Below are 24,644 nucleotides of genomic sequence, written 5' to 3'. Positions count from 1 at the left end.
GCATGTCCAGGATCAGCATTGCTAACAGCTCCGCTGAGCGATTACCAGCCAGGGAGCTGCAGCATCCTGGCCAGTAATCACTATCATGGTGAGTAGCCGTCAGTGCGTGTGCCAGCAGAGATGGCTCTGCGTGCCTCCTCCAGCTTGTGTGCCATAGGGTCACCACCACGGACCACTCACCTATGGGCCCCCCCAGCACAGGGACCCAGTCTTTATTGTAACCCCAGCGACCTCTAGCAGTACGCCTATGCCTTCATACTTCTCTTCTCTTTGGGAGTCTCAGGTTTTTTTTTAAAACGCAGTGTTTAATCTTACTGACTGTATTGTGGATCCCAAATACCAGCGCCATGCATTTCATTTGGAGAATGCATAATAATGGCATTTTTAAAGCAGAACCTGCTGTTCGTGCTTCCAGGGAGGAAATGAGTAAAACCCTCCAACTATTGAGCATATGTTAAGCACCCAGACTGGAAACATAACATAATTTAAAAAATATATTGTTTATCACAAATGTATGGGAAGACTCCTAGCTCTTATGTGTTGTGTATTGTCTGCTTCTGGGAGGAATATGAGGCCATGTACAATACAGGGAAAATGTATTGACCACAACATGGTGTTCAGCATAGAGATCAGGCCTTATACTGCATGTTCTGCCTGTTCATGGCATCCATCTTTCTGCCTAAACGTAATTGATGTGGCTGTAAATAATATATCACACCTTGATGTCAGAACATAGTGAAGATGAAGAGATAATAAGTGATACAAAGACTCAGCTTACTTTTTCCTACAGAAGTAGTCCCTTACAGATCACAACTCCTTTGCTGTGTCAACCACTGATTGACTGTTATCTGCTGATCCCTCTCTCTTTAAAGTGACCCTCTGATCCTGAAGAAACAAAAACATGCTAACAGACACTCCCCTCACCCAGCCAGCAGCTCCAGTCTGGCGGCGGCAATGCTGAGTCTGTGACCGCTGACCTGTTCCCCCACTGATTGTGTATGGCGTTCTGTTTGCAGCACGAATGCTGAGGGGAGAGGTCAGCAGTCTCAGACTCAGCAGAGATTGCTGCCGGACTGGAGCTGTAGAATGGCTGAGTGGAATGTATATAGGGATGCTGTCCGGCCACAGGCCAATAAGGGGTGCTATTACTACTAGGGCCAATATAGAGGACACTAGTACTACTAGAGACACTATGGGAATCAGTGTTACTTCTGTGGTTACTGTTACTACTGGGACCACTATGGGGGTCACTATTTCTACTGGGGCCATTTAAGGGTCATTAGTACTACTGGGGCAACTATAGGGGTCATTATTACTACTGGACCCTTATGAGTGATCACTATCACTACTGGGGCCACTCTTTGGGACTCTATTATTACTAGGGCTAATATAGGGGACACTAGTACTACTGTAGCCACTATGAGGATCACTGTTACTACCGGGACCACTATGGGCTTATTATTACTACTGGGGTCACGATAGGGGTCATTATTACTACTAGGGCAACTATGAGGGGTCGCTATTACTACTGGGGGAACTGTGGGGGAGGGGGCACTATCACTACTGGGGCTACAATGGGGGACCATATCACTACTGGGGTAACTATGGTGGTCACTTTTATTACTGGGGCCACTATGGGGGTCATTCTTATTACTGTGGGCACTTACTACTGTGGTCACTATGGGAAGTCACTATTACTGCGGTCACTATGGGGGGGTAACTCTTATTACTGGGGTCACTAAGGGTATCACTTACTACTGAGGCCACTATGGGGGCACTATTACTACTGTGGACACTATGGGAGCTCTATTACTATGCAGTCTTACAATTACAATCGTCCCTTTGAAGTCAACCATAAAGTTGATGTGTCACTTGGTGAAAATGAGTGTGACACCCCTGCAGTAGGGAGTACATTATCCGATACACCTAAAAAATGTTTATCCACATGATGTAATATGCAATAGCTTGGTGACTGCTATCTATACCTTCATCTTACGGTGCAGTGATACATTATTGCATAGTTCATAAGGATTTGTTGCTCGTTTAATTAGATTGGAAAACATCAAGCGGACAAATGGTCTGACATCTGTAGGACGGAGCGAGTCTTGGCGATATCCTTGTTAGCTAACAGCAGCTATTTAAAGCTCCAGAGCACTTCAGGCAATTTCTGCTTTAATGCAGACCATCTGAAACATGTGCGTGGTTCATACAGCACTGCATGTGCTTCATGAAGTTTATAGTTCTGTGTATTATGCCAAATGTAGGAATTGTACAGGTGTCTTATTATCGCAGTGCGTGAGACAAGCATTTTAAGCATATTTTTATAGCAACGTTATTCAAGTCACATTTCAACCTCTTTTTGCAAGCCGTAATATTTGTTGCTGTTTTATGATGGTTTCTACAACTGTTTTGTAAATAAGGAATACGTGACCTCGTTAAGGACCTTTCATACTGGCTGAATTTTCAACATTCTGCACCTGCAAATTGCAGTAAATCCAGCTCCAAATTCCGCAGAGCTCTGTGTGTATTTTGATACAGAAGGAAAATGGCCTAAATTAGCCTACAATTTTGCATCATGATCTGCAGTTAGCCCTGCAAATTTTGGTATGGAATTCCACTGCGTAAAGTTCCACTGCAATGCGGCCGAATTATTCCGCCCGCATCACAGAGGTCATTTAAGTATAATTTTTTTTTTTTTTTTTTTTTAAATGGCCGAACATGTAACAAAATAATGGATACTTAGCTCTCTCCTTCCTCCAGGAAGCAGAAGAGCAGCTCCGGTGAATCTTCTCCTGCCAGTTCTGGCCGAAAGTCAGGTTACTACTGCAGCCAATCAGAGGCTGCAGCATCACATCCCATTCTCCTGACATCAACACTCAACATTCTTGGCCCCATGATGCCAGGAGTTCGAAATGGGATACTGTGGCCTCTGTTTGGTTACAGTGGTCACCTGACTTCCGGTCAGCGCTGGCAGCAGAAGATTCATCAGAGCCGCTCCTCTGCTTCCCGGGAGGAGAAGAGAGGTCAGTATGGATTGTTTTTTTATTTTATAGCATTCTTGGGTATTTACATTTTTTTTTTTAAACTTGGATAACCCCTTTAAAAAAAAATTGTAAGAGATTAAATAAACATGGCTGCTTTCTTGTCTATGAGTCATGATATCCCTGAAAAGAATGATAGGCAAAAAAAGTCAGGAAAGCGCTTCCAGAGTCCACTAGTGTGTCATATCATATGCATAAATTTAAAGGGGTTGTCCCGCGCCGAAACGTTTTTTTTTTTTTTTCAACCCCCCCCCCCCCCCCCGTTCGGCGCGAGACAACCCCGATACAGGGACGTACAGAAAGCTTACCGGAGCGCTTACCTTAATCCCCGCGCTCCGGTGACTTCTATACTTACCTGTGAAGATGGCCGCCGGAATCCTCTTCCTCCGTGGACCGCAGCTCTTCTGTGCGGTCCATTGCCGATTCCAGCCTCCTGATTGGCTGGAATCGGCACGTGACGGGGCAGAGCTACACGGAGCCTGCATTCTGCACGAGCGGCTCCATTGAAGAGAGCAGAAGACCAGGACTGCGCAAGCGCGGCTAATTTGGCCATCGGAGGCCGAAAATTAGTCGGCACCATGGGAACGAGGACGCTAGCAACGGAGCAGGTAAGTATAAAATTTTTTATAACTTCTGTATGGCTCATAATTAATGCACAATGTATATTACAAAGTGCATTAATATGGCCATACAGAAGTGTATAGACCCACTTGCTGCCGCGGGACAACCCCTTTAATCTTCTGCCACACTCACCCGGTGCTCAGTGAAGATCTTGTTTGTAGGATCCTCACTCACACCCCGTGTCCAAGTCGTCTTATATATGCTGTGCCTCCGTTTCTCTGATGTCCTGCTGGGCCAGTCAGCTGGGGAGCCGCGTACACCTCCGTCTCTCACCCGAGAGCCGCTCAAAGAAAGTCCGTACGTATAAAAAATGTGCAGATCCGCGCTCCGAGAATAAGCACTTTGCAATGAGTTTATTAACACATATACACAACGCATTTCATACCTACATATGGGACTTTTTCAAGTGTATCTATACCTTAAAAAACAGTCTATTTATACCATTATCTACATACCTTGGTGTATACCATGGACTATACTTAGGTTAGTATAGTTGCTACGTGACTGGGATATTCGATCTAAGCACCTAGCTACCTGGCATATGGAGTATTAACTCCTGACGTCTATTCAGGCTAAATCAGCCTGTGAGCTAACAGACGCCGATTAATTTACAGGGGACTTTCAAGTACAGCCCCTTCGGGGGTGATGTACATTACTGATTAGCTTGTGAGCTGAACATTGACGGCAGCAAACCCTCTCAGACAGTGGGAATACTATTTAGACAGCTGAATTCTGGGGGACCAATATCCATTGCGAACCCAGGCGCACTATATACGCACTACAGTGACCTACACTAAACTGTGGGCCACTGGGCTCCATCTATCTCACTACCGGACACGGTCTAGAGGAGTACTGATACATATCGGACTACGACCGAGTACAGTGACAATAGGGATAGAGTGGATGCCTAGCTTGAGAGCAAGATAAGGAAGTGGTAACCATATCCCACGGAATTCCTTAAACAGAAATTGGTGGTATCATCCAAAATTGGAGTCCACTACTGAAACCACATTGTAAACTACTCCACCGACCCTGGTGACGATTGGTCCACGTAACAAGGACTGCACATTAGTTAATGGTTATAATTACCTATTTCTCCTGAGGAACTATCTGTAAATCAGATAGGGAAACGCGTCGAGCCTATTGACCCTTACCGAATGGCGCTACTGCATGATAGGAGCCCTCGGACTCTTATCTGCTGAACGCCACTGCAAGCTTCTTGAGCTTTTCTATCTAACCTCACTGACGTGCAATGAGCCCTCCTGTCTAGCACTCTCTATGCTAAATGAAACAACGTGCTACAATCGGGCACTTACATAGAGTCTTGAGCTCTCTCTATTTATCTCGCACTACTTACGTGCAATGAGCCGCTTTGTTTAGCACCTTGATGTGAAATATACAACTGTGCTACAATTGGGTACGCCAGCAGAGTCTTGTTTTGCCTCTCATCACTGACTTGCAAATCAATACCGTGGCATAACTGGGGATGAGCTGTAATACCGCATATCTATCTAGGTTATCCTCTACCAACCTCTACCGAGTGGGGGATACATGCCCCGAATAGCGGGACTAAGCGGTACTCAGCTATTACAGCATATCTGCTTTTAATACATCTTTTTCTACCAGCAGTGTTCTGGAGACTCGCACCCATCCATATGCGACGTTTTCAGATACACCACGAATGACCATCAATTACATAGCAATCTCCGCGAATTATATAGGAGATGAGCTCCCCTATTCAATCTTGAACCAGGGTTAACATCTTTGTTTCTTTTGTGTGTTTTCTTATTTGATCTATGTTTGTGAGTGTTACTTGTGAGCCCATAATTTTAGAATTATTTAATAAAAGTTAGTAAATTTTAATATCTATATCTGTGAAGGGTCTCTGATATAAAATATATAGATTTCTATACCACTGTGATTTCCTCTAATATTATATGTTACATTCAGTAATTACTTCAGAATGTTTGTTGATCCAGGGATTATTCTGATTACCAGATTGGAGTCGGCAAGGAATTTTTTTCCCTAAAATTAGGAAACTTGCCTTCTACTTCATTGGTTTTTTTTTGCCTTCCTCTGGATCAACGTTGGGGGGTGGGGGGAATTATTAGGCTGAACTGGATGGACATATGTCATTTTTCAGCCTACCATACTATGTTAGTATCTGCTTCTCCATGGTGTTATGATAGTATATTTCCATGCAGAGCAGCTAAGCAGGTTTACAGCTACTGTAATGCCGAGTATATATTGTTAGTATAAGGTAAGGAAGTCTGCATGTAGTGGTATGTTTTCTTTAGATTTCTTTTTTAGAATAACTAATTATAGCCTTTTTTTTATTCTAGGCTGGAATGATAAGAACTGACAGCAGTGAGTTCTTTATTGAGCCTTTAGAAAAAGGACGACAGGAAGATGAAGAGAATGGTCGTGCTCATGTGGTCTACAGGAGATCTGCTGTTCAACAAGATAAAACTGGAAATCAAGGGGAGATGCACAATGAAGGTACCTCAAAAGTAATCATGTGCCCCCCCCCCCCTTGTATTTTTTTCATACCCACTAACTAGTATTTAAGTTGTCTTTCTTGACTAGTTTTCATTTCCTTTATTTTAAATAGTAACTATGCTATAAAAAGTTAATATTTGTACATGTTAAATCTATATGGCTTGTAGCATGAAATATAAGTTCATATTGCTATATCACTTCAAATTAAAAAGGTTTCCAGGAATATAGATTGATGGTTTATCCATATGGTTTTAATGGAATAGATAATGATGGGGTTTCCAATGTGTGATCTATGGAGGTCTAAACTCAAAGCCTACACAAATCAGCAGAATTAAACATTTGCATCTCTTTTATTCATGGGTATGTGTATGTTTTTTTCTGAAAATGGTTACACATGGCTCGGTGACCCCTGGTTAGTTCTCCTGGACTCAGGATCATCGTGCCATCTTATTTGTGCAGAAAAAGTGTCATTATAGACTGTATCCCTCCTGGACAGGATGTACGTGTGTGGGACTCACTAATAGTGTAGTGCCTCTGTTTCTAAATCACAGTCCCTATGGGGATTGCAATGGGCTACCTAATAAAATAGTATACAATATGTGAGATAAATTAAAAAATGGTGGCACTGTGGAGGATTTATTCCATCTCCCTTATTTGCATATTACCCAGAAGAGCGTGCATGGCCATTTGAGTCTCCTCACTTAGGTTATAGCAGTGGTGGCGAACCTATGGCACGCATGCCAGAGAAGGCACTCAGAGCCTTCCCAGCTGGCACTCGCCATCGTTGGCCGCTCACTACATTAGTAAATACCGGCAGGGGTGCCGCAGCTCCCCTGCTGGTATTTACTCAGCAGCGCTGCTAGAGACGCTGATCCCGCTGCACACTATGATGTCAGTGTGCAGCCGGGATCCTCCTCCTCTGATGTCTCCTACTTGGTTCTGCGAGAGCAGGGGAGGGGAGGAGGTGTCCGGCAGCACATCACAGTGTGCTCCTGGGATCAGTGGCAGCAACAGCGCCAAGCAGAAGAGGTGGGGGGGGGGATTTTAAGTCTCAGAGGGGGGGGGGGGTGCAATTACTACAGGGGGCCACTGTGGGATGTCACTATTACTACTGGCTACTGTGGGATGTCACTATTACAACTGGGGACGCTGTGAAGTGTCACTATTACTACTAGGGACCACTGTGGGGTGTCACTATTACCACTGGGACCGCTGTGGGATGTCACTATTACTACTGGGGGTTGCTGTGGGATGTCGCTATTACTACTGGGCTGATGTGGGATGCCAGTATTACTACTGGGGCCACTGTGAGATTTGTATCTGTATTTTTGTTTTGCTTATTTTTCTGTATACTTTGCAGTATAGTGGTAAATTGTATATTTCTTAACTAGTATTTATACAATAATTGGCTCATGGATCAATCAGTACACAAATGTGTAGCTTATATTTTGTTTAAAAAAATGTATGGTTATGTTGTTTAGGTGACAACTCAGATACAACTAAATGGTTGCGTCATGCTTCATCATCTATCCAAGTATGCAGCATATATGAATCTTCCGCTCTCAGACCCAGGGTTAAAATAGAGGCCTTAGGGACAAGTTGGGACCACCCTACGTGGGTGTAATCAGAGGACCATGGATGGTTCCTAGGAACCTCTATATTCCAGGTTAGGTAAGGCAACACATTCTCTAGTGGTTAGGTCAAGTTTCTGGGATGAGGGAGGAGGTCATGTTGTTGGCAGTATGGGGGAGGAGCTGTGTAGCATGATGAAGTAGCCGCAAAAGGGGGGACTGTTAGAATATGGAGTCATACCCATTTCCCTATCTCATGCATATCCATTAGAGATGAGCGAGCATACTCGCTAAGGACAATTGCTCGATCGAGCATTGTCCTTAGCGAGTACCTGCCCGATCAGAAGAAAAGATTCGGCTGCCGGCGGCGGGCGGGGAGAGCGGGGAGGAACGGAGGGAAGATCTCTCTCTCCCTCTCTTCCCCCCGCTCCCCTCTGCTCACTGCCGCAACTCACCTCTCACCCGCGTTGGCAGCCAAACATTTTCTTCCGAGCAGGCAGGTACTCGCTAAGGACAATGCTCGATCGAGCAATTGTCCTTAGCGAGTATGCTCGCTCATCTCTAATAGCCATCTTTCATTATATTCATGTGTCCTTTTTCTTGACAACTTATAGATGTTAAATAGTTACTCAAAAAGCCTTGAGTAATTCCAGAGCTCCAAGACGATAGCTATGTGGCATTCAGACTGCACGACAGTTCAAGCCGACATGTTTCTCAATGTTCACATATGTTAAGAAATATTCTCTGTAAACAATTATTGTTTATAATTATTGTACTTTTGTATTCTGAGAAGATAATCATGTGTGTTTCTTCTGCGCTTGCGTGGTTTTTGCCTTTCATTTTAGATGTTAAATTCCTTATCTTGCATATTCATATTTTGTTTGTTTATCATCCAATAGTAATAAATGAATTATAATAGATTTGAATTTTTGTAATTGAACCATGTGCTCCTATAAAAAGTGTTGCCTGTCAATCAATAAACAGATTACTTTGATCACGCTAAGTGTTGATGTGGTGAGAGTTAATCTCCTGAGCTCAGCTTACCTCTAACTAAGAATTTGGACCCCAAAAAGCATATCATATGGCAAATATTGGTTTTTGCATTAACATACCTATTTAATGTTTGTGCAGACATAGGTCATCCATTCATGCAGCTGTATATGATACTACAGCTCAGCCTCATTCCTAAGGATAAGTCAGCAATGTATATGTTATGTCTGAACTGGATGCTAAAACACCTGTTCTCGATCGGATGTACTTCAGTGTCCTATAAGGATTGATATACACAAAATATACTAACGTGGAGAATACAAAATATGAATAACTATACCAAAAAGTGCAGGAACGGGGAAACTAACCTAACCTACTAATACAATGAAGCCCTACCTAAAAGCACAACACTCACACTGATAAGGACAACCCACATAAGGAACATAGGGCAACCCTGACTCTCCCTAGTTGGAAAGAAGAATAATGTTTGCTATAATATGCATTGAAACTGATGAAGTGCTAATACAGAAATAGCAATAAGTCAGCAGAAAGATGGTACAACACCCCAAATATCCAAATGCCGAACAGACTCATATGACAGTAAAACACGATAGGAGTTGCCGACTAGACCAGAAACACCTTCACATTAGAAGTATAACCAATGCCTCCATGAGGAACAGCTGGAATAAATGTGTACAGACATGCACTAATTAGCTGGCTGGGACACACACACAATCAAAAAAGTGCTCATCTCGGCAACCCACCATAAAATGACTCAGTATGTTGATCACAAAGGCCGGGGCTGATGCCGTGATGTCACTCCGGTCCTGATCTAACACAACCAGTGAGCCATGAGAGTATATTCCTGGAAAACCCTTTTAGACCACGGTAGTTTTGATTTTAATACAATTGACATTAGTTGAATGTCAGCACATTGGTGGTCATTAAAAGGGGTATTCACATTTTAGTCAATCATGGCTGAGATGAGAATACCTGTCTGTATGCCACAGCCCAAGTGGGCTTATGTTGTTTCCGTAACTACCAAAGAAGTGAATAGAAACTATGGAAACAGCATAGAACAGCCAGATTGGCTCTTTCTATATTCTCTACCACTTCTTACCGTGGCATACAAATTGGTATTCCCATTTCAGCCAAGACTGGCTGAAATAGGAATACCCCTTTAATGTTGTTTTAGGTCACATGAATAGATGGCATTTTTTCTTCCATACTATACATGTAGCAATATGACTGGCGTATCATCATAACTCGATTTACAACATTGTAGTGCGTTTCAGTAAAGTTTAGAATGTGTTGAAGGTCGTGTTATTGTTTGTTATACATGTATTTGTTTTCTATCTATATTGTACCATATGAACTCATCATCACAATTTATTTTTAGTCACAAGGAGTGAAGTGGGCGATCTTCCCTTCGCACTGGATTCAATGCAGGACAGGTTGTGGGACAACGAACGCAAAAAACGTCATGCTAAGAAGGATGACTATAACATAGAAGTGCTCCTTGCAGTGGATGACTCAGTTGTGCGTTTCCATGGAAAAGAGCATGTGCAGAACTACGTCCTCACCCTTATGAACATAGTGAGGTTTTTGAAAATTTCTTTTGTTTTCTTCTTGATATTTTGGATTTGGCTTTATTTTACATGTATAGAATGTATTTCATAACTATTATTGCTCTCAGTAAGAGAAAAAAAATCTTGTTTATATACCTTTTAATGGCTAATATCATTAATCGCTAATACCTTTTGTTAGCCATTAAAAGGTACATGTACAAGATTTTTTTGTTTCTCTTACTGTGAGCAATGACGTTTTGGTCCGCTGGCTAACATGGTACCAAACAGATTTCTTTTTGTCATAAATGTTTAAGTGGACTCAAGATCTGCCAATGATCAGCTGATTTGAAGCAGTTGTGAGCTGAGCAGACAACTGGACATTTGAAGGTAGACTCTACTACCCTGTTGTATCGTCTCTAGCTTGGATACAAGATGTGATATGGGCAGGCATGGAGGCTCTACCACCCTGTTGTACCGCCCATAGCTTGGATACAAGATGTGATATGGGCAGCATGGAGGCACTAGTACCCTGTTGTATCGCCTTTAGCTTGGATACAAGATGTGATATGGGCAGGCAAGAAGGCTCTAATATTCTGTTGGGTCACCTCTAGCTTGGATACAAGATGTGATACAGGGGGGCATGGAGGCTCTAGTACCCTGTTGTATCACCTCTAGCTTGGATACAAGATGTAATACAGGGGTGCATGGAGGCTCTAGTACCCTGTTGTACCGCCTCTAGCTTGGATACAAGATGTAATACAGGGGTGCATGGAGGCTCTAGTACCCTGTTGTACCACCACTAGCTTGGATACAAGATGTGATACGAGTGGCATGGAGGCTCTTGTACCCTGTTCAGTCGCCTATAGCTTGGATGTAAGATGTGATATGAGTGGGCATGGAGGCTCTAGTACCCTGTTCGGTCACCTATAGCTTGGATGTAAGATGTGATGCGGGCGAGCCTGGAGGCATACAGGTTCTGTATGGTATCCTGCAGTATATCACTCCACATTTGCTGAGCCTCTAGATTGTGTAAATTCATAGGTTGTTGAAATTGGCGCCCAAGATGGTCCTAAATATGTTCTATTGATGATAAATCTGGTGACCTGGTAGAACACGGAAGTGTGACAATGCTGAGGAGACATACCTGTGACCCTCTTTTGTGTGCTGCCAAGCATTATCCTGCTGAAAAATGCCCCTTAGCAGCTCTTCCATGTGAGGTAACACATGTGGCTGCAGAATGACCTGAACATATCGCTGAGCAGTCATTGTCCCTCGTACCACTACTAGGGGTGACCGACTGTCATATGCAATGGTCCCGCTGATCATCACACCAGCAGGGGGCAGTGTGCTGCTCCACAGCAAAGGCAGGATTGAGGTGCTCACCCCTAGATCTCCAGACACGAACACAGCCATTGTCAGTGCCCAAACTAAACCTGGATTTGTCACGGAAGACAACCTGGTTCCACTCTGTAGCATTCCAGTTTCATCATTCATGACACAACTGTAAAGGGAGTCGACGGTGGATGGGCATCAAAGGCTATAAACACAATGGGTGCTATGAGACCACATGTTCTTTAGCCAAGTGCCTGGAAAGGGTTCCAACAGACATGGGCCTGTAATGATGGTGCCAGCTGTCTCTGGATGGCAGATAATGAAACAGTTGGAGCTGCTCGTGTTTGTTGGACAATCAGATGATCCTCTCTACTGGTGGTCTTTGAGGCCATCTTGAGCCTTGTCACCTTTTGTGTGTTCCCTCATGCATACAGTGGTCCCAATAAACTGGTCAGAAAGGCCCAAGTGTCGAGCAATTCATCGATATGACCAACCAGCTTCTCAAATTCCAATAATGCGCCCTCTCTTAACCCTTTCCAATCCAATTTGTATCTAGTTTTCCTAGGGGGCTTACTCTTTTTCTGTCATTATACAACGGCACTATATGCTGGCTAAAGCCAGTACTGCAAGAGGTGACACATTGGATAGGCTCTGACAGCAGAGGGTCTGGCAATATACCGTAAGAGAACCCCAATGGACGTCTTCCAACATCGGAGCTGTACAGCCTTAAATCATAATGTCTTCAGAGGTCAGACAGTGGATTGGAAAGGGTTAAACTCTGTTAACTGTCGTAGAGGCATTTAGTGGTCAACAAGCTTAACACAAGCGGAAAAAGAGGTCTATTGCATCAGTAGCATCAGAGAGCCTTTTTATAGGCCAATGGTGGAACCACTTTTAGGGCCTCAGGTGACAAGACCGTTCATCTAATCACACCACAACCCTAATCATTTGCATATCTGCCTGAGATGGGACTGCATGACGAGTTTTGCAGCAAAATGACAACTTCTTCTAGGGGCTTGATTTATATTTTTTTGATAGAGTTTATATACAGTAAAAAGCTAAAATTAAATTGATGCAAATAAATGGATTAATGTAAGGCAGAGATTTTCTTTTATAAATAAGCTTTCGGTCTGCTTGTTAGTGGTACCATACAGCTTTTGGTTTAATATAGAAGTCCTGAATTGCCATTTAATTAGTTTCGGTAATTTCACATGAGCTGAAAATAAAAATTAAAATGATATTCTTGTATTTCCGCCATTAACCTTTTCAGATCCTTACACTGGCCCACTTCCCACATTTTTCATAGTTTTACTGGAAATGCCAATTGTAGCATTGATGTTTAGAATTCAAGATGTAATACTTATCTGGGCACCAGATGCTGCCTGTAGAAGAATTATTTCCGTTCCATTGTCCTTTCTGCATTTCTAATTTTTTTTCTTTCTTTTTATACTTTTTTATTGCTTGTAATCCTAGATCATGCGTGCACTGAGCATACTGCCATGTCCAAGAGAAAAACAACGCTTATTGTTTTCAGAAATGTATTCCTTCCTGATATTACCTGTGAAGGTCCACACCCTTACCTAGCCATGCAGTCAAGTTGCGCTTCCATACAGCCAGCATTGTTCAGGCATCGGATTTAACTAACAATTTCAAGAATGCGTTAATAATGGTTTTTGAAAGCTTTGAAGCAAAGCTGAAAGTTATTCTGAAACATCTACGGAAAAAAAGAATTTGCCTCTAACACATGATAAGGAATGTTATGACGGAGTTTATTTACAGATGCCAGAAATTTCCCCTTCAAGATGCAAGTTGCGTTTCCTCCACGTCCCAATGAAAATGATTCTGCCAAAATAAGGGCATGGTGATTTTCATCCATACTCTGTCCTTCACAAAAATCTTTGTGATGGATCTGCCGTCATTAGAATATAACCTTAGTGGGTTGGTTTGTTCAATAAAACGGTACTTAAGACATCCAAATTTTCCATACCAAAATTCTGACAGCTGGAGCTCAGAATCAACACTGACACTTTCTTAGGGCTCAGTCACACGGGCGTTTTTCCGCACATCAAAAAAATTTGCACTAGATAGAACCAATGCTTTTCAATAGCAGCGGTCACATGTGCAAAAATTATAAGACACCGGTTCACAGAACGAATGTAACTGTGTTTTGCAGCAAACCGCTGTTCTGTGTATGTGAAACCCCTGGATGCGACACCGGGTTGCATCTTGTGCCCAATGGGGCCGGCGGCAGCAGCGCGACCCATTGAGAGCATATAGTGAAGATCGCGATCCTCTGCCACAGATTTTTGGGGAAGGGGTTAAAATATAAGCCCTTCCCTGAAAATCAATCCAAAAATGTGTAAAAAAAAGAAAAAGTATACTCACCTCTCTGCAGCTGCCGGGTCTCAGCCATGCCCAGCCGGCTCTTCTCCTGCAGTGCTCTGAGTAGTATTAAGCAGGCGGGGATTTAAAATCCCCGCCTGCTGAATGGGCTGCCTCTGATTGGCTGATCACTTTGACCAATCAGAGTCAGCTCTCAGCTATTAAATGGCAGTTGAGAGCTGCCTCTGATTAGTCCCTACGCTCAGCCAGTCAGAGGCAGAACTCACCCATTTATCAATTCACCCAATCAAATTTTCAAACTGGTGCCACCAAGACACCATTAATTTCATTTCTTTTATTACAAAAAAATTGTATTAAGCTCTTATATGTATGATAATATACTTGGTAATTGTTGTACAACTACATTTGAAAAATAAAGTTATTATATTCATACATTTTTTATTCTTTTTAAGCCAAAAAACAGACAGGGTGAAAATTCAATCTGGTGTAGTATTAATGTCTGTCTGGGAAAGTGTAGTGTTGCAGGATTAAATCATTAAAGGGGTTGTCCCGCGAAACAAAGTGGGGGTATACACTTCTGTATGGCCATATTAATGCACTTTGTAATGTACATTGTGCATTAATTATGAGCCATACAGAAGTTATTCACTTACCTGTTCTGTTGCTGGCGTCCTCGTCTCCATGGTGCCGTCTAATTTTCAGCGTCTAATCGCCGGATTAGACGCGCTTGCGCAGTCCGGTCTTCTTCTTTTCTGAATGGGGCCGCTCGTGCTGCAGAGTGGCTCCTCGTAGCTCCGCCCCGTCACGTGCCGATTCCAGCCAATCAGGAGGCTGGAATCGGCAATGGACCGCACAGAAGACCTGCGGTCCACCGAGGGTGAAGATCCCGGCGGCCATCTTCACCAGGTAAGTAAGTAGTCACCGGAGCGCGGGGATTCAGGTAAGCACTATCCGGTTTTCTTTTTTAACCCCTGCATCGGATTTGTCTCGCGCCGAACAGGGGGGCTATTGAAAAAAAAAAAAACCTGTTTCGGCGCGGGACAACCCCTTTAATTTGGGCTTGCATGAATACTCCTTATATTATATAAATATTTAAATAGTCAGCTTACTATATGACTCAAATTAGGTAGTCAGATGGTTATTATCAGGACAGTAGGGTGTTTCAAAGTTTTAATGAGCCAATAGACCCAGTCACAGACACCCTGTTCACTATTAAGACACATAGTAACAAGACACATGCCCATCCAGTTCAGCCTATTACCCCCCAATGTTGATCCAGAGGAAGGAAAAAAAACCCAATGAGGTAGAAGCCAATTTTCCCCATTTAAGGGGAAAAAATTCCTTTGCGACTCGTCAGGCAATCAGAAGCCCATTCATTATAATCAATCCAAAATATAATCAATCTGGCTAATAACTATTAGTGCACACACATAGATTATAGCTTCAAACAAGTTCTAACTTGTATCTATGGGCCCATGCTGTACTTCTATATGCCTCTGATGCCATATTATAGAGACATGCTGCCCTAAGGCCAGCTTCACACAAGTGTATTTGCAATATGCAGAGAAAAAAAGTCATTGATGTGTATGGGTTTGTTCCCATTTCCTGATTTTCTCATGCACAAAAAGAATAGAAACTGCTCTATTTTTGTGCACTTTCGTGCACCAATGGGCCCCATAGAAGTCTATGGGAGGTGTGCAAATGTGTGCAAAATGGACACAGTAATACACAATATGCTGCAAAAACAAAAACATCTGGAACACATTAGCCATTTAAATCGGAGTCTGTTCGTATGCCGCGTGCAAATGACCATGTCTTGTGTGTGCAAAAAGTACAGTAAAGCATCTCGATACGCACGCCAAAAAAGCTTCATACATAGCGCAAATATTTTGCGCTGATGTGTGTGCAAAAAAACATACGCCCATGTGAAGCCAGCCTAAGGGTATTGTTTTTGGAGTAATACCTATGTTGTCATACGTAACCATAGAGACTCCAGATGCTTCCAAACGAACTCCATGCACATGGGTCTGTTGTATGTATGAGGCCTCATACACCATAATGAAGTGGTACCAAGTACTAAATAGACAAATACTATAAGAAAAGTGGATCCAGCAACAGTAGTTTTTCTCTTAAATACAGTAGAATTCTACAAGTAATACTCAATTTTGATAAAACTAACTGTTAGAAAAGTGAAGTACTCAGTTATGTACAACTCGCACCCCTCTTAGTATACGTAGCATCACTGCTTTGGACTAGACTGACAGTTATATAATAGTAGTACGAATACCACAGACACAAGTTACAGACTCGTGTATTGACTTGGTGAACCAAAGTACGCAGGAAGAGAAAATTATATAATTGTTGAAAACTCTTAAACTTTTAAATTTCAAATATGCTACCAATTTCTGAGAAACCTCACTAAAGAAACCTGTACTTTGTGGTCTGAGAAACCCGTGGGGAGAGAAGGGCAACTTAGAGTTCACATAGGGAAATGTCTGCCAGCTATGATAAATCAGACCTTGAACAAGGCCACACAACTAACACTAATCCTTATATTATGAGTTGGTGCATAGCTGAATGGTTAGAGCTACTGATATGCTGACAGACTGTTGATATGCAGGCTGGGCCACGGTAAAGTAGCCTGCCTCCGATCCCGGTACCACACTCTTTCGAGAAGGCCGTAGCCCATTCATTTTACCTCAACAGTAGAAGAAATGAAAGCTACACTGTGATTGGCTTCTATTGGCAACAAAGACAGATTTTCTTTTGGACAGTGTTCATAATTTTGCCTCCTGGCGTTCTTTCTCCAACAGTGAAAAGTTATTGTGGAAGGCTATGGGTGAAGTGTATCGATTAAGGAAATGCAAAAGGCCCTTACCGACTAGTACTCAGGTAAAAAGCACGTGGCAAACATTGTATTCAGAGCAGCCTAGTTCAGAAATACTACCAAACCGGGTTTGTTGCAAACTTGAAGAAACCCCAGCCTCCGTCAGTATGGATGTCGGACGTCATCTGTAACATTCAGCAGCAGATTGCAAATAGCCCTCGAAAATCAACTTGGAGACTTTCCTAGCAAGTTGGTGCATCATGAACAACGTGTCGGCGAGTGCCAAAATCTCTCAACCTAGAACCATATCAAATAACATGTGCAGGAACTGAAAGGGTGTGATAAAGCTAACATTTAAATTACCATGTGTGGTTGCTGACTATGGTTGCTAGAGGACTTCTGGACTTATTACTGTACTTTCTGACGGACAAAGCGTGTTTTCATTTATCAGTTCACGAGAATTCACAGAATACGAGGTACTGGTCTACTGAAAAACCCCCACCTGACTCACGAAACACCACTGCACAACCAGAAAATTGGCATTTGGTGTGCAGTGTCAGGAACATGAATAGTAGGCCCAATCAATTGAATACTGGGGTTTATCTGGATATGTTTGAGCAGTTTTATGACCAACTAACAGCAGAAGAAAGAATGTACTGCTCTTTCCAACAAGATGGAATAACATGCCGCAACTGCGGCGACTCACGCGGGTTCATGAACTGTTTACAGAAGAATTATATGTGAAAAAGGGGTTCGGCCACCATGTTCCCCAGACTTGTCCACACATGATTTTTATCTGTGGGAAAATTTAAAGCAGAAAGTGTATAATAACAATCCGCATACCCTGAATGAATTAAAGGAAAACATCACAAACACTAACCAAAGTATCACAGTTGAAGAGCTGAAGGCAGCATCAGCCAATATGTTGTGACGTGCCCACACCTGCTTAGAAGTGAACGGCGAACCACCACCATCTGTAGTAATATGTGGGTAAATTAATAAAGCCTTGGTAAAAGCAATCTTCTTGTCACAGGCAGGCTACTTTTCTATGGTCCACCCTGTAATATAGGTGGTAAAATTGCTAGGAAAAATGACTAAAATGGATAAAGTGATGAAGGCGTTTGTGACAGGCGTTTTTCCGCACGTCAAAAAATTTGCACTAAATAGAACTAATGCTGCACCAACATATGCAAATTTTACATGCAGAAAGCCGCCTGTGGCGAAAATTATAGGAAACCGGTTCGCAGAACGCATGTAACTGCGTTCTACGGCAAACCAGTGTTCTGTGTATGTGAAACCCCGGGAAGCTGTCAACTCCAGGGGTTTCACCTTGCGCTCATGAAGCCGGTGGCAGCAGAGCCGTCCCTATTGAGAACATATAGTGAAGTCACAGTTATGGCAGAGGAGAGCGATGTTCTCCCATTGAATTCAATGGGGCCGGCAATACAGCCGACTCCATTGAAAGCAATGGGCTCCCGGCAAGCGCTGCAGTGATTTTCGGGGAAGGGCTTCAAATATAAGCCCTTCCCTGAAAATCAATCCAGAAATGTGTAAAAAATGAAAAAAAATGTATACTCACCTCTCTGCAGCTGCCGGGACTCAGCCGCGTCCAGCCGGCTATTCTCCTGCACTGCTCTGAGCGCTTCCTCTGATTGGCTAAGCACTTTGACCAATCAGAGGCAGCTCTCAGCTATTGAATGACAGCTGAGAGCTGCCTCCGATTAGTCCCTACGCTCAGCCAATCAGAGGCAGCACTCACCTATTCATGAATTCATGAATCTGTCTTGTTTTCCCAGCATTGACAAAATCCCTCCTCCTCTCTTTTTTTCAGCTACCATAGAATTCTTTGGGAGCCTCTCAGCAAAAGACAGGGCAAGACCTATCTTTTCACCTATCTTCTTTAAATCGGTCGCCGATGTCCTATTTTTCCCAATGTGATTTTTTTACACGCCTAAAATTCGGTCATCTGAATGAATACATTGTAATCCAATGCTTTAGATGGTCGCAATTTTTTGACGTGGCTAAATTAATCACGTATTTACGGTTGTGTAAATAAGGCCTTATATTGATACTAAATTTCCGATGCTTCTCTGCTGCAACCTGATGACTATTCGTGCTGAACGACAACAAAAATGCATTCCTTTCATGCCATGTAAGTGCAGTGCTATTTTTATAGTCACATTATTTTCACTGGGTTAAGATGATTAGAATCTTACAGCTGACCCAATTTTTGATATTCCGTCTGTCTCCCAAAATACCATTAGTTTATGCGTTGTTTCCTTTGCTAGTAAGCAACTAGAATGGTATCTTTGTAGTTTATTTATATATTAAAGCAAAAAGTAACTATATAAGAGTGGACCGGGAAGCCCAGGTAGATAAAGTCACCTGGTGCAAGCACTGAGTCATGATTGACTCCCAGGGTGATGCCACATCGTGATGTTTTCTTGTCAGACTGTTTTTGCTGGGTGGTTTGCCATTGCCTTCCACAGTCATCTTTTACCCCCCTGCAAGCTGGGTGCTCATTTTACCAACCTTGGAAGGATGAGTAGACCTTGAGCCAGCTATCTGAACCAAGTGGGGATTGAACCTGAAACCTTCAGGTCATGAGTGAGAGCTTAGGACTGTATTTCTTCTGCCCTAACACTCTATGCCACATGAGGCTCAGAGAAGCCCAGAGCAAGCAGAAGCCAAATTGTCACAGCTCCTCAGCTGATTAAGAGTGGTATCACATCTGCATTGGAGGTTCTGCTTTCCTGGTCCAGCCGGGGAACAGGAAGGGGAATCTCTGTGGCAGAATGGTTCTGTCTTAGGATGGAATCGACAGCACCGAATTGATCCCGTTTACTATAATTGGGATCCGTTCGCTTTACGCTCAGCCGCCTGGCTTTTAGCTAGAAGAAAAAGTTCTACATGTGGCACTTTTTCTTCCGATATTTTGTGCCACAACTAGGATGGTTCCAACGCAGATGTGAAACCGCTTTAATACAGCTACTGCGATTCTTGTAAATATTGATTGTCAAGTATCAGGCTATCATGTGATTTCTTTGAAGGTTCCATTGCAAATGATGTGCGATGCATTCCCAATATATGGAACATGCTGCGATTTTTTTTTTCTTGTAGCGAAACTGGTCATCTATCCTAAACATAAGTCATCAATATAGAAAATTCCAGAATACAATGGCTACACTTCACACGTGCTTGTTAATTTTGATCCACAATACAGTGCACAATATAGAACTATATACTGCATTATATTGCAGTATGAACTGTTGTATATGAGTGTGAGGCGCCATAATTCCTCCTCGAAGCTGTAAAATGCTGCTTCTGTGGGGAAGATGGTGTGTTATGTTAGAGGTGTGAACACTTTCATTGAATATAATTGGATCCATATTCTTTATGAACTCCATATGGACACCATATGGGGCCCATATATGCAAGTGTATAAGAAACACTGAGCCACAAAGACTCATTACATTTTCCTGTATATTCAAAACAAAGATCTGTGCTACAAAAAGCCTATTGCTTAAGCTAACGACAGAGGTATAAGTAGCATTTATAGAGCCCTTTGCGGAGGGAAAAATGGGGTAAAATACAGGATACAAGTCATGTAATGGCCAAAAATAATCTTATTCCTCATGTATGCACAGAGCAGCTTATTTTGAAAAGCCATATGCAAAATTAGGTACGCTTTAAAGGGAACCTATATGCAAATAAGAAAGATGGAACAATACCTTTGCAGCGCCACCTGTTGAATGGCAGCATTCCTGCAAGTCAATGTCCGACCCTTTATACAGGTCTTTAGAACAATGATTAAAGGGAATCTGTAATGTACTCTTTTCTGTGTGTCGCTTATAGGGTAATATGAAGGGTACGAGAACTTACAGCTTGTTTCTGCAGCTCCCAGCAAGAGATGAGTCCAGTTTATTCATGAGGCACTGCTAGCCCCGCCCACCCTCTGTGATTGGCAGATTTCACAGCATACAGTGTAATAGTTGGAAGACTGTCAATCACGGCTGGGAAGCAGGGATAGATGCACCTCATAAATAAACTGGACTCATTGCTTGCTGGGAGCTGCAGAAATAGGGCGAGCACCCACTGGCGTTTTTTTACCTGCGTTTTGCGTTTTGCGTTTTTCCTGCACAGACATAGAGATAACGTGTTCCTGTCCACTGGCGTTTTTTTTGCATTGCGTTTGCGTTTTGAACATAGGAGCTGTCAGTTGCATATGTGTCCTTATTTTTCTCCATGGAAATTAATGGAAAAGCCGCGAAAACGCCGCGAAAACGCCGCGAAAAACGCCGCGGAAAACGGGCGGAAAAACGCGGGGAACGCGGCGAAAACGCTGCGTTTTTTTCCCGCGGAAAACGCAAACGCCAGTGGGTGCTCGACCATATACAGAAGAAACATGGTGTAAGTTCTTAAAAACTACTGTTTTTTTCTCCAAAAGTTCCAGACTGCTGAAATCAGTGTGTATGTCACTACTTTATGCTGCTCTTAGCGAAGGTAGCTAAACACAGCCAAAACAGCAAAGGTAGCAAAACACAGTCAATTTACGTTACTTGGTCCTGGGCTTTAATCCCGGACAACAGTGAAAATATGATGCAGGATTAAAGGAGATGTCTCGAGGAAGCAGTGATTTTTTTTTTTTGCCCAGTCCCCCTAATTAAGCATACATTACTAATTACCCCTGTAAATGACTTTCCTAGCTGGTTTGTACTTACCGTTCCAGCGTTTCAGCAACTTATAAAAGTTTCCCCAAGATGGCCGCCGGCTCTTTCCCCGTCGCTCGCTGCAGCCCGACGTGCGCGCTCCCGAGACGCTGCCAGCTGTGTCTTCATGGCAACCGGACGCCCCGCAGCCGCCGACCAGACGCCCCGCAGCCGCCGACCAGACGCCCCGCAGCCGCCGACCAGACGCCCCGCAGCCGCCGACCAGTCACCCACCGCCAGGCAGCAGGTAACCGGCGCTAGCCCCCGGCTCCCCAGCGCTACGCTCCCGGCTCCCCAGCGCTAGACCCTCAGCCCAGGTGAAGGCCCCGGAGCCCAGCGCTAGGTTCCGGAGCCCAGCGCTAGGTTCCGGAGCCCAGCGCTAGGTTCCGGAGCCCAGGTGAAGGCCCCGGAGCCCAGCGCTGGGCTCCGGGGCCTTCACCTGTCAGTGAACATCACCCCCGACCCATCACTTACCCCCCTGGCCCAGCGCTAGTTCCCCCGGCCTAGCGACAGCCCCCCCCCCACCGGCCTAGCGACAGCCCCCCCATCGCAGCGACAGCCCCCCCCGGCTTAGCGACAGCCCCCCCCCCCGGCGCAGCGACAGCCCCCCCCCCCATCGCAGCGACAGTGACGACAGCCCCCCCCCCGGCGCAGCGGCAGCCCCCCCGGCCCATCACTTACCTGGACGGCAGGACAGCTGGGCGGCTTCTCCGGACAGCTGGGCGGCTCTGCACCTTCCTCTAACAGAGGATGGTACAGAATGGCCGCTCCAGAGCGCTCCCGAGCAGTGACAGCTCATCTGCACATGCGCAGAAGAGCTGTAGCGGGGAGCACACTGAAGCGGCTCGTGCTGAAAGGAGAAGACCGGACTGCGCAAGCGCGTCTAAAAAAGCAAGCTGCCGTCGAATTTAGACGGAACCATGGAGACGAGGACGCTAGCAACGGAGCAGGTAAGTGGAATAACTTCTGTATGGCTCATATTTAATGCACAATGTATATTAAAAAGTGCATTAATATGGCCATACGGAAGTGTATAACCCCACTTGGTTTCGTGAGACCACCCCTTTTTAAAGCTCCTGCTCCTGCAATTAAGCTGGAGCAGGATGGGTCCTTGACTGTTAGTCACAGCTGAGGACCTGAATAAGAAGACAGAAGAGTTTTTTACCTGCTTCTGCGTTCTCTCCTGCCGGTTACTAAGCGCTTAATGAGCATTATGTATTGAAGAGAGAAAGTGTAAAGGCCCTTTTAGACAGGACGAATGTCGGGCAAACGATGCCTGACACTTGTCCCCGCATATACTCACTTTCATGCTGCTGCACGGGAGCTAGTATCATCAGCTCTCAGCGGGGAGGCTGCGGGAGAGTTCTCTCCTTGCTCTCCCCCGCCCCTTTCCATTGACATAACATAGCGGCTGTTCAATACTGAAAGGCCGCTATTTACACTGAACGAAGAGTGATCAGCTGATCACCCATCGTTAATGCAGCATAAACGATGGGCGATGAGCTGATCGCTCATTGTTCAGTTTAAATAGTGGCCGTTCAGTAGCACGGGAGCGAGGACTCACAGTGACGAGTGTCGGGCATAGTTTGCCCGACACTCGTCCCGTCTAAATGGACAAGTGGTACTTCTGCTATTCGACAAGTGTCCCCTGCCTAGGCAGAGCTGCAGGGTCCCAGCAGACCCAGATCAGCTCTGTTAGTGACTACTGTAACTATGGCTCCTAGGGATGCCCCAGCTACAGTGGAAAAATGTGAAATATCTAAAAAAAAAATGTGAATGACCCCTGGGGGTCTTATATGATGTCATAGGGAACACCGATGCTAAAAAAAATTGTTACAAAAGTAAGTACATAAAAAAATACAGAATAAAATAAAAATATGTACATATATAAAAAATAACCCACCCGCGACGCCAACCAAAGCCATAACCGTATATGCACTGTAATCCGAGACTATACATGTTATATATCAAAACCAATTCCCTTACTTTTAGCGTAAATATACTAATTTAAGAATTAAACAACTATAAATTTTTAAAAATCTTTTTTTTTTTTGCTTTTTACCCCCAATAAAACTAAGGAATAAAAAAGTTATTAAAAAAATAGCCCTATACGTCACAAAGGGAAAAAACGCAGCAAAAATCATTTTGGTAATTGAAGAGAAAAAATAGGGCAGTGAAACCACCATATGGGTAAAATCCCTGAAAAGTGTCTGGTCCTTAAGGGGTTAAAGTACATGACAAGTTCCCTTTAAGCAAACAAGGGATGTTTGTGGGTTTCAGCTCTGAAGCATGAAGAATTAATAAATGCACCTCTGGACTATAATACAAGCTGTAACCACTACACATAAGTAATGCATTGTACTGTATTTACAAAGTCACTCAGTCTTTTATATAGAACTTCTCTGTAAACGACGGTCTGAAAGTGGACATGTGCTGTGGAATAAGTAACTTTATTATGTGATTCTGAGACGATTGCTCCCAAAATATAGAAAAGCAGCATTTTGGAGTGAAATCAGAGTTGATGGGTTGCTTACAGATGGGAAGATCACCAGATAAAAGATTAAAAGACTAAATGAATAAACTTTTGTAGAACTTTTGTAATCTGTTCTGAACCTTTCTAAAGAAAAAAGAAAGGCAGGCAGACAAGTGTAGCGCGCACATTACCTTATTCTTATCGCCGTAATGTCATTTCCTGACCAATCTGTCTCCGTCAAGCTTTTGAAACAGCACAAACATCCCTCTCCTTCATTTCCTAGTAGTTCATTTTGCAGAACTGAGGAACAGGGAACATTTGTTCCCAAAACATTTAGGACCCTGAGGGACTAATGGGGAACAGAAAACTGTGTTTTACATTTTCACTGGCATGTCTCCAGTTACCAATTGTATTCAAGCCTGTGTGAAGGCATGTATTGTGTGCTGATGATTACTCTCAGAGATGGTTTAGTCAAATATTGTCGCCGTTTACTGCTTTCACCTCCTGTCTTGCATCTCAAAAATGTTCCTGTTAAAGGCTTTCCATGTTCTATAACAATTTATATAGACTGACGATGACAGTTAGTTGACTTCTAAAATACTCTTGACTATGCGTCCGAATACTGTAGTTTATCAGCAACCCCTCCTGCTCACTGGCAAGAGTGATTTCG

At 43.6% G+C, this 24,644-nt stretch overlaps 1 protein-coding gene across 3 annotated transcripts in view; it reads left to right on the top strand.

Moving 5' to 3' along the window:
- Positions 1-24,644, top strand: part of ADAMTS14 (ADAM metallopeptidase with thrombospondin type 1 motif 14) — a 145,763-nt gene that overhangs the window by 28,810 nt on the left and 92,309 nt on the right. For all 3 annotated transcript variants that reach the window (XM_066600550.1, XM_066600551.1, XM_066600552.1), the window contains exons 3-4: positions 6,005-6,161; positions 10,122-10,318. In XM_066600550.1, coding sequence (XP_066456647.1) covers positions 6,005-6,161; positions 10,122-10,318 — 354 coding nt within the window. The remainder of the gene's footprint in view (positions 1-6,004; positions 6,162-10,121; positions 10,319-24,644) is intronic.

Source organism: Eleutherodactylus coqui, chromosome 4 (genome assembly GCF_035609145.1).
Source record: "Eleutherodactylus coqui strain aEleCoq1 chromosome 4, aEleCoq1.hap1, whole genome shotgun sequence".
NCBI lineage: Eukaryota > Metazoa > Chordata > Amphibia > Anura > Eleutherodactylidae > Eleutherodactylus > Eleutherodactylus coqui.
Note: the sequence above shows the minus strand (reverse complement) of the source record. Positions and strands in the feature narration are given on the sequence as shown.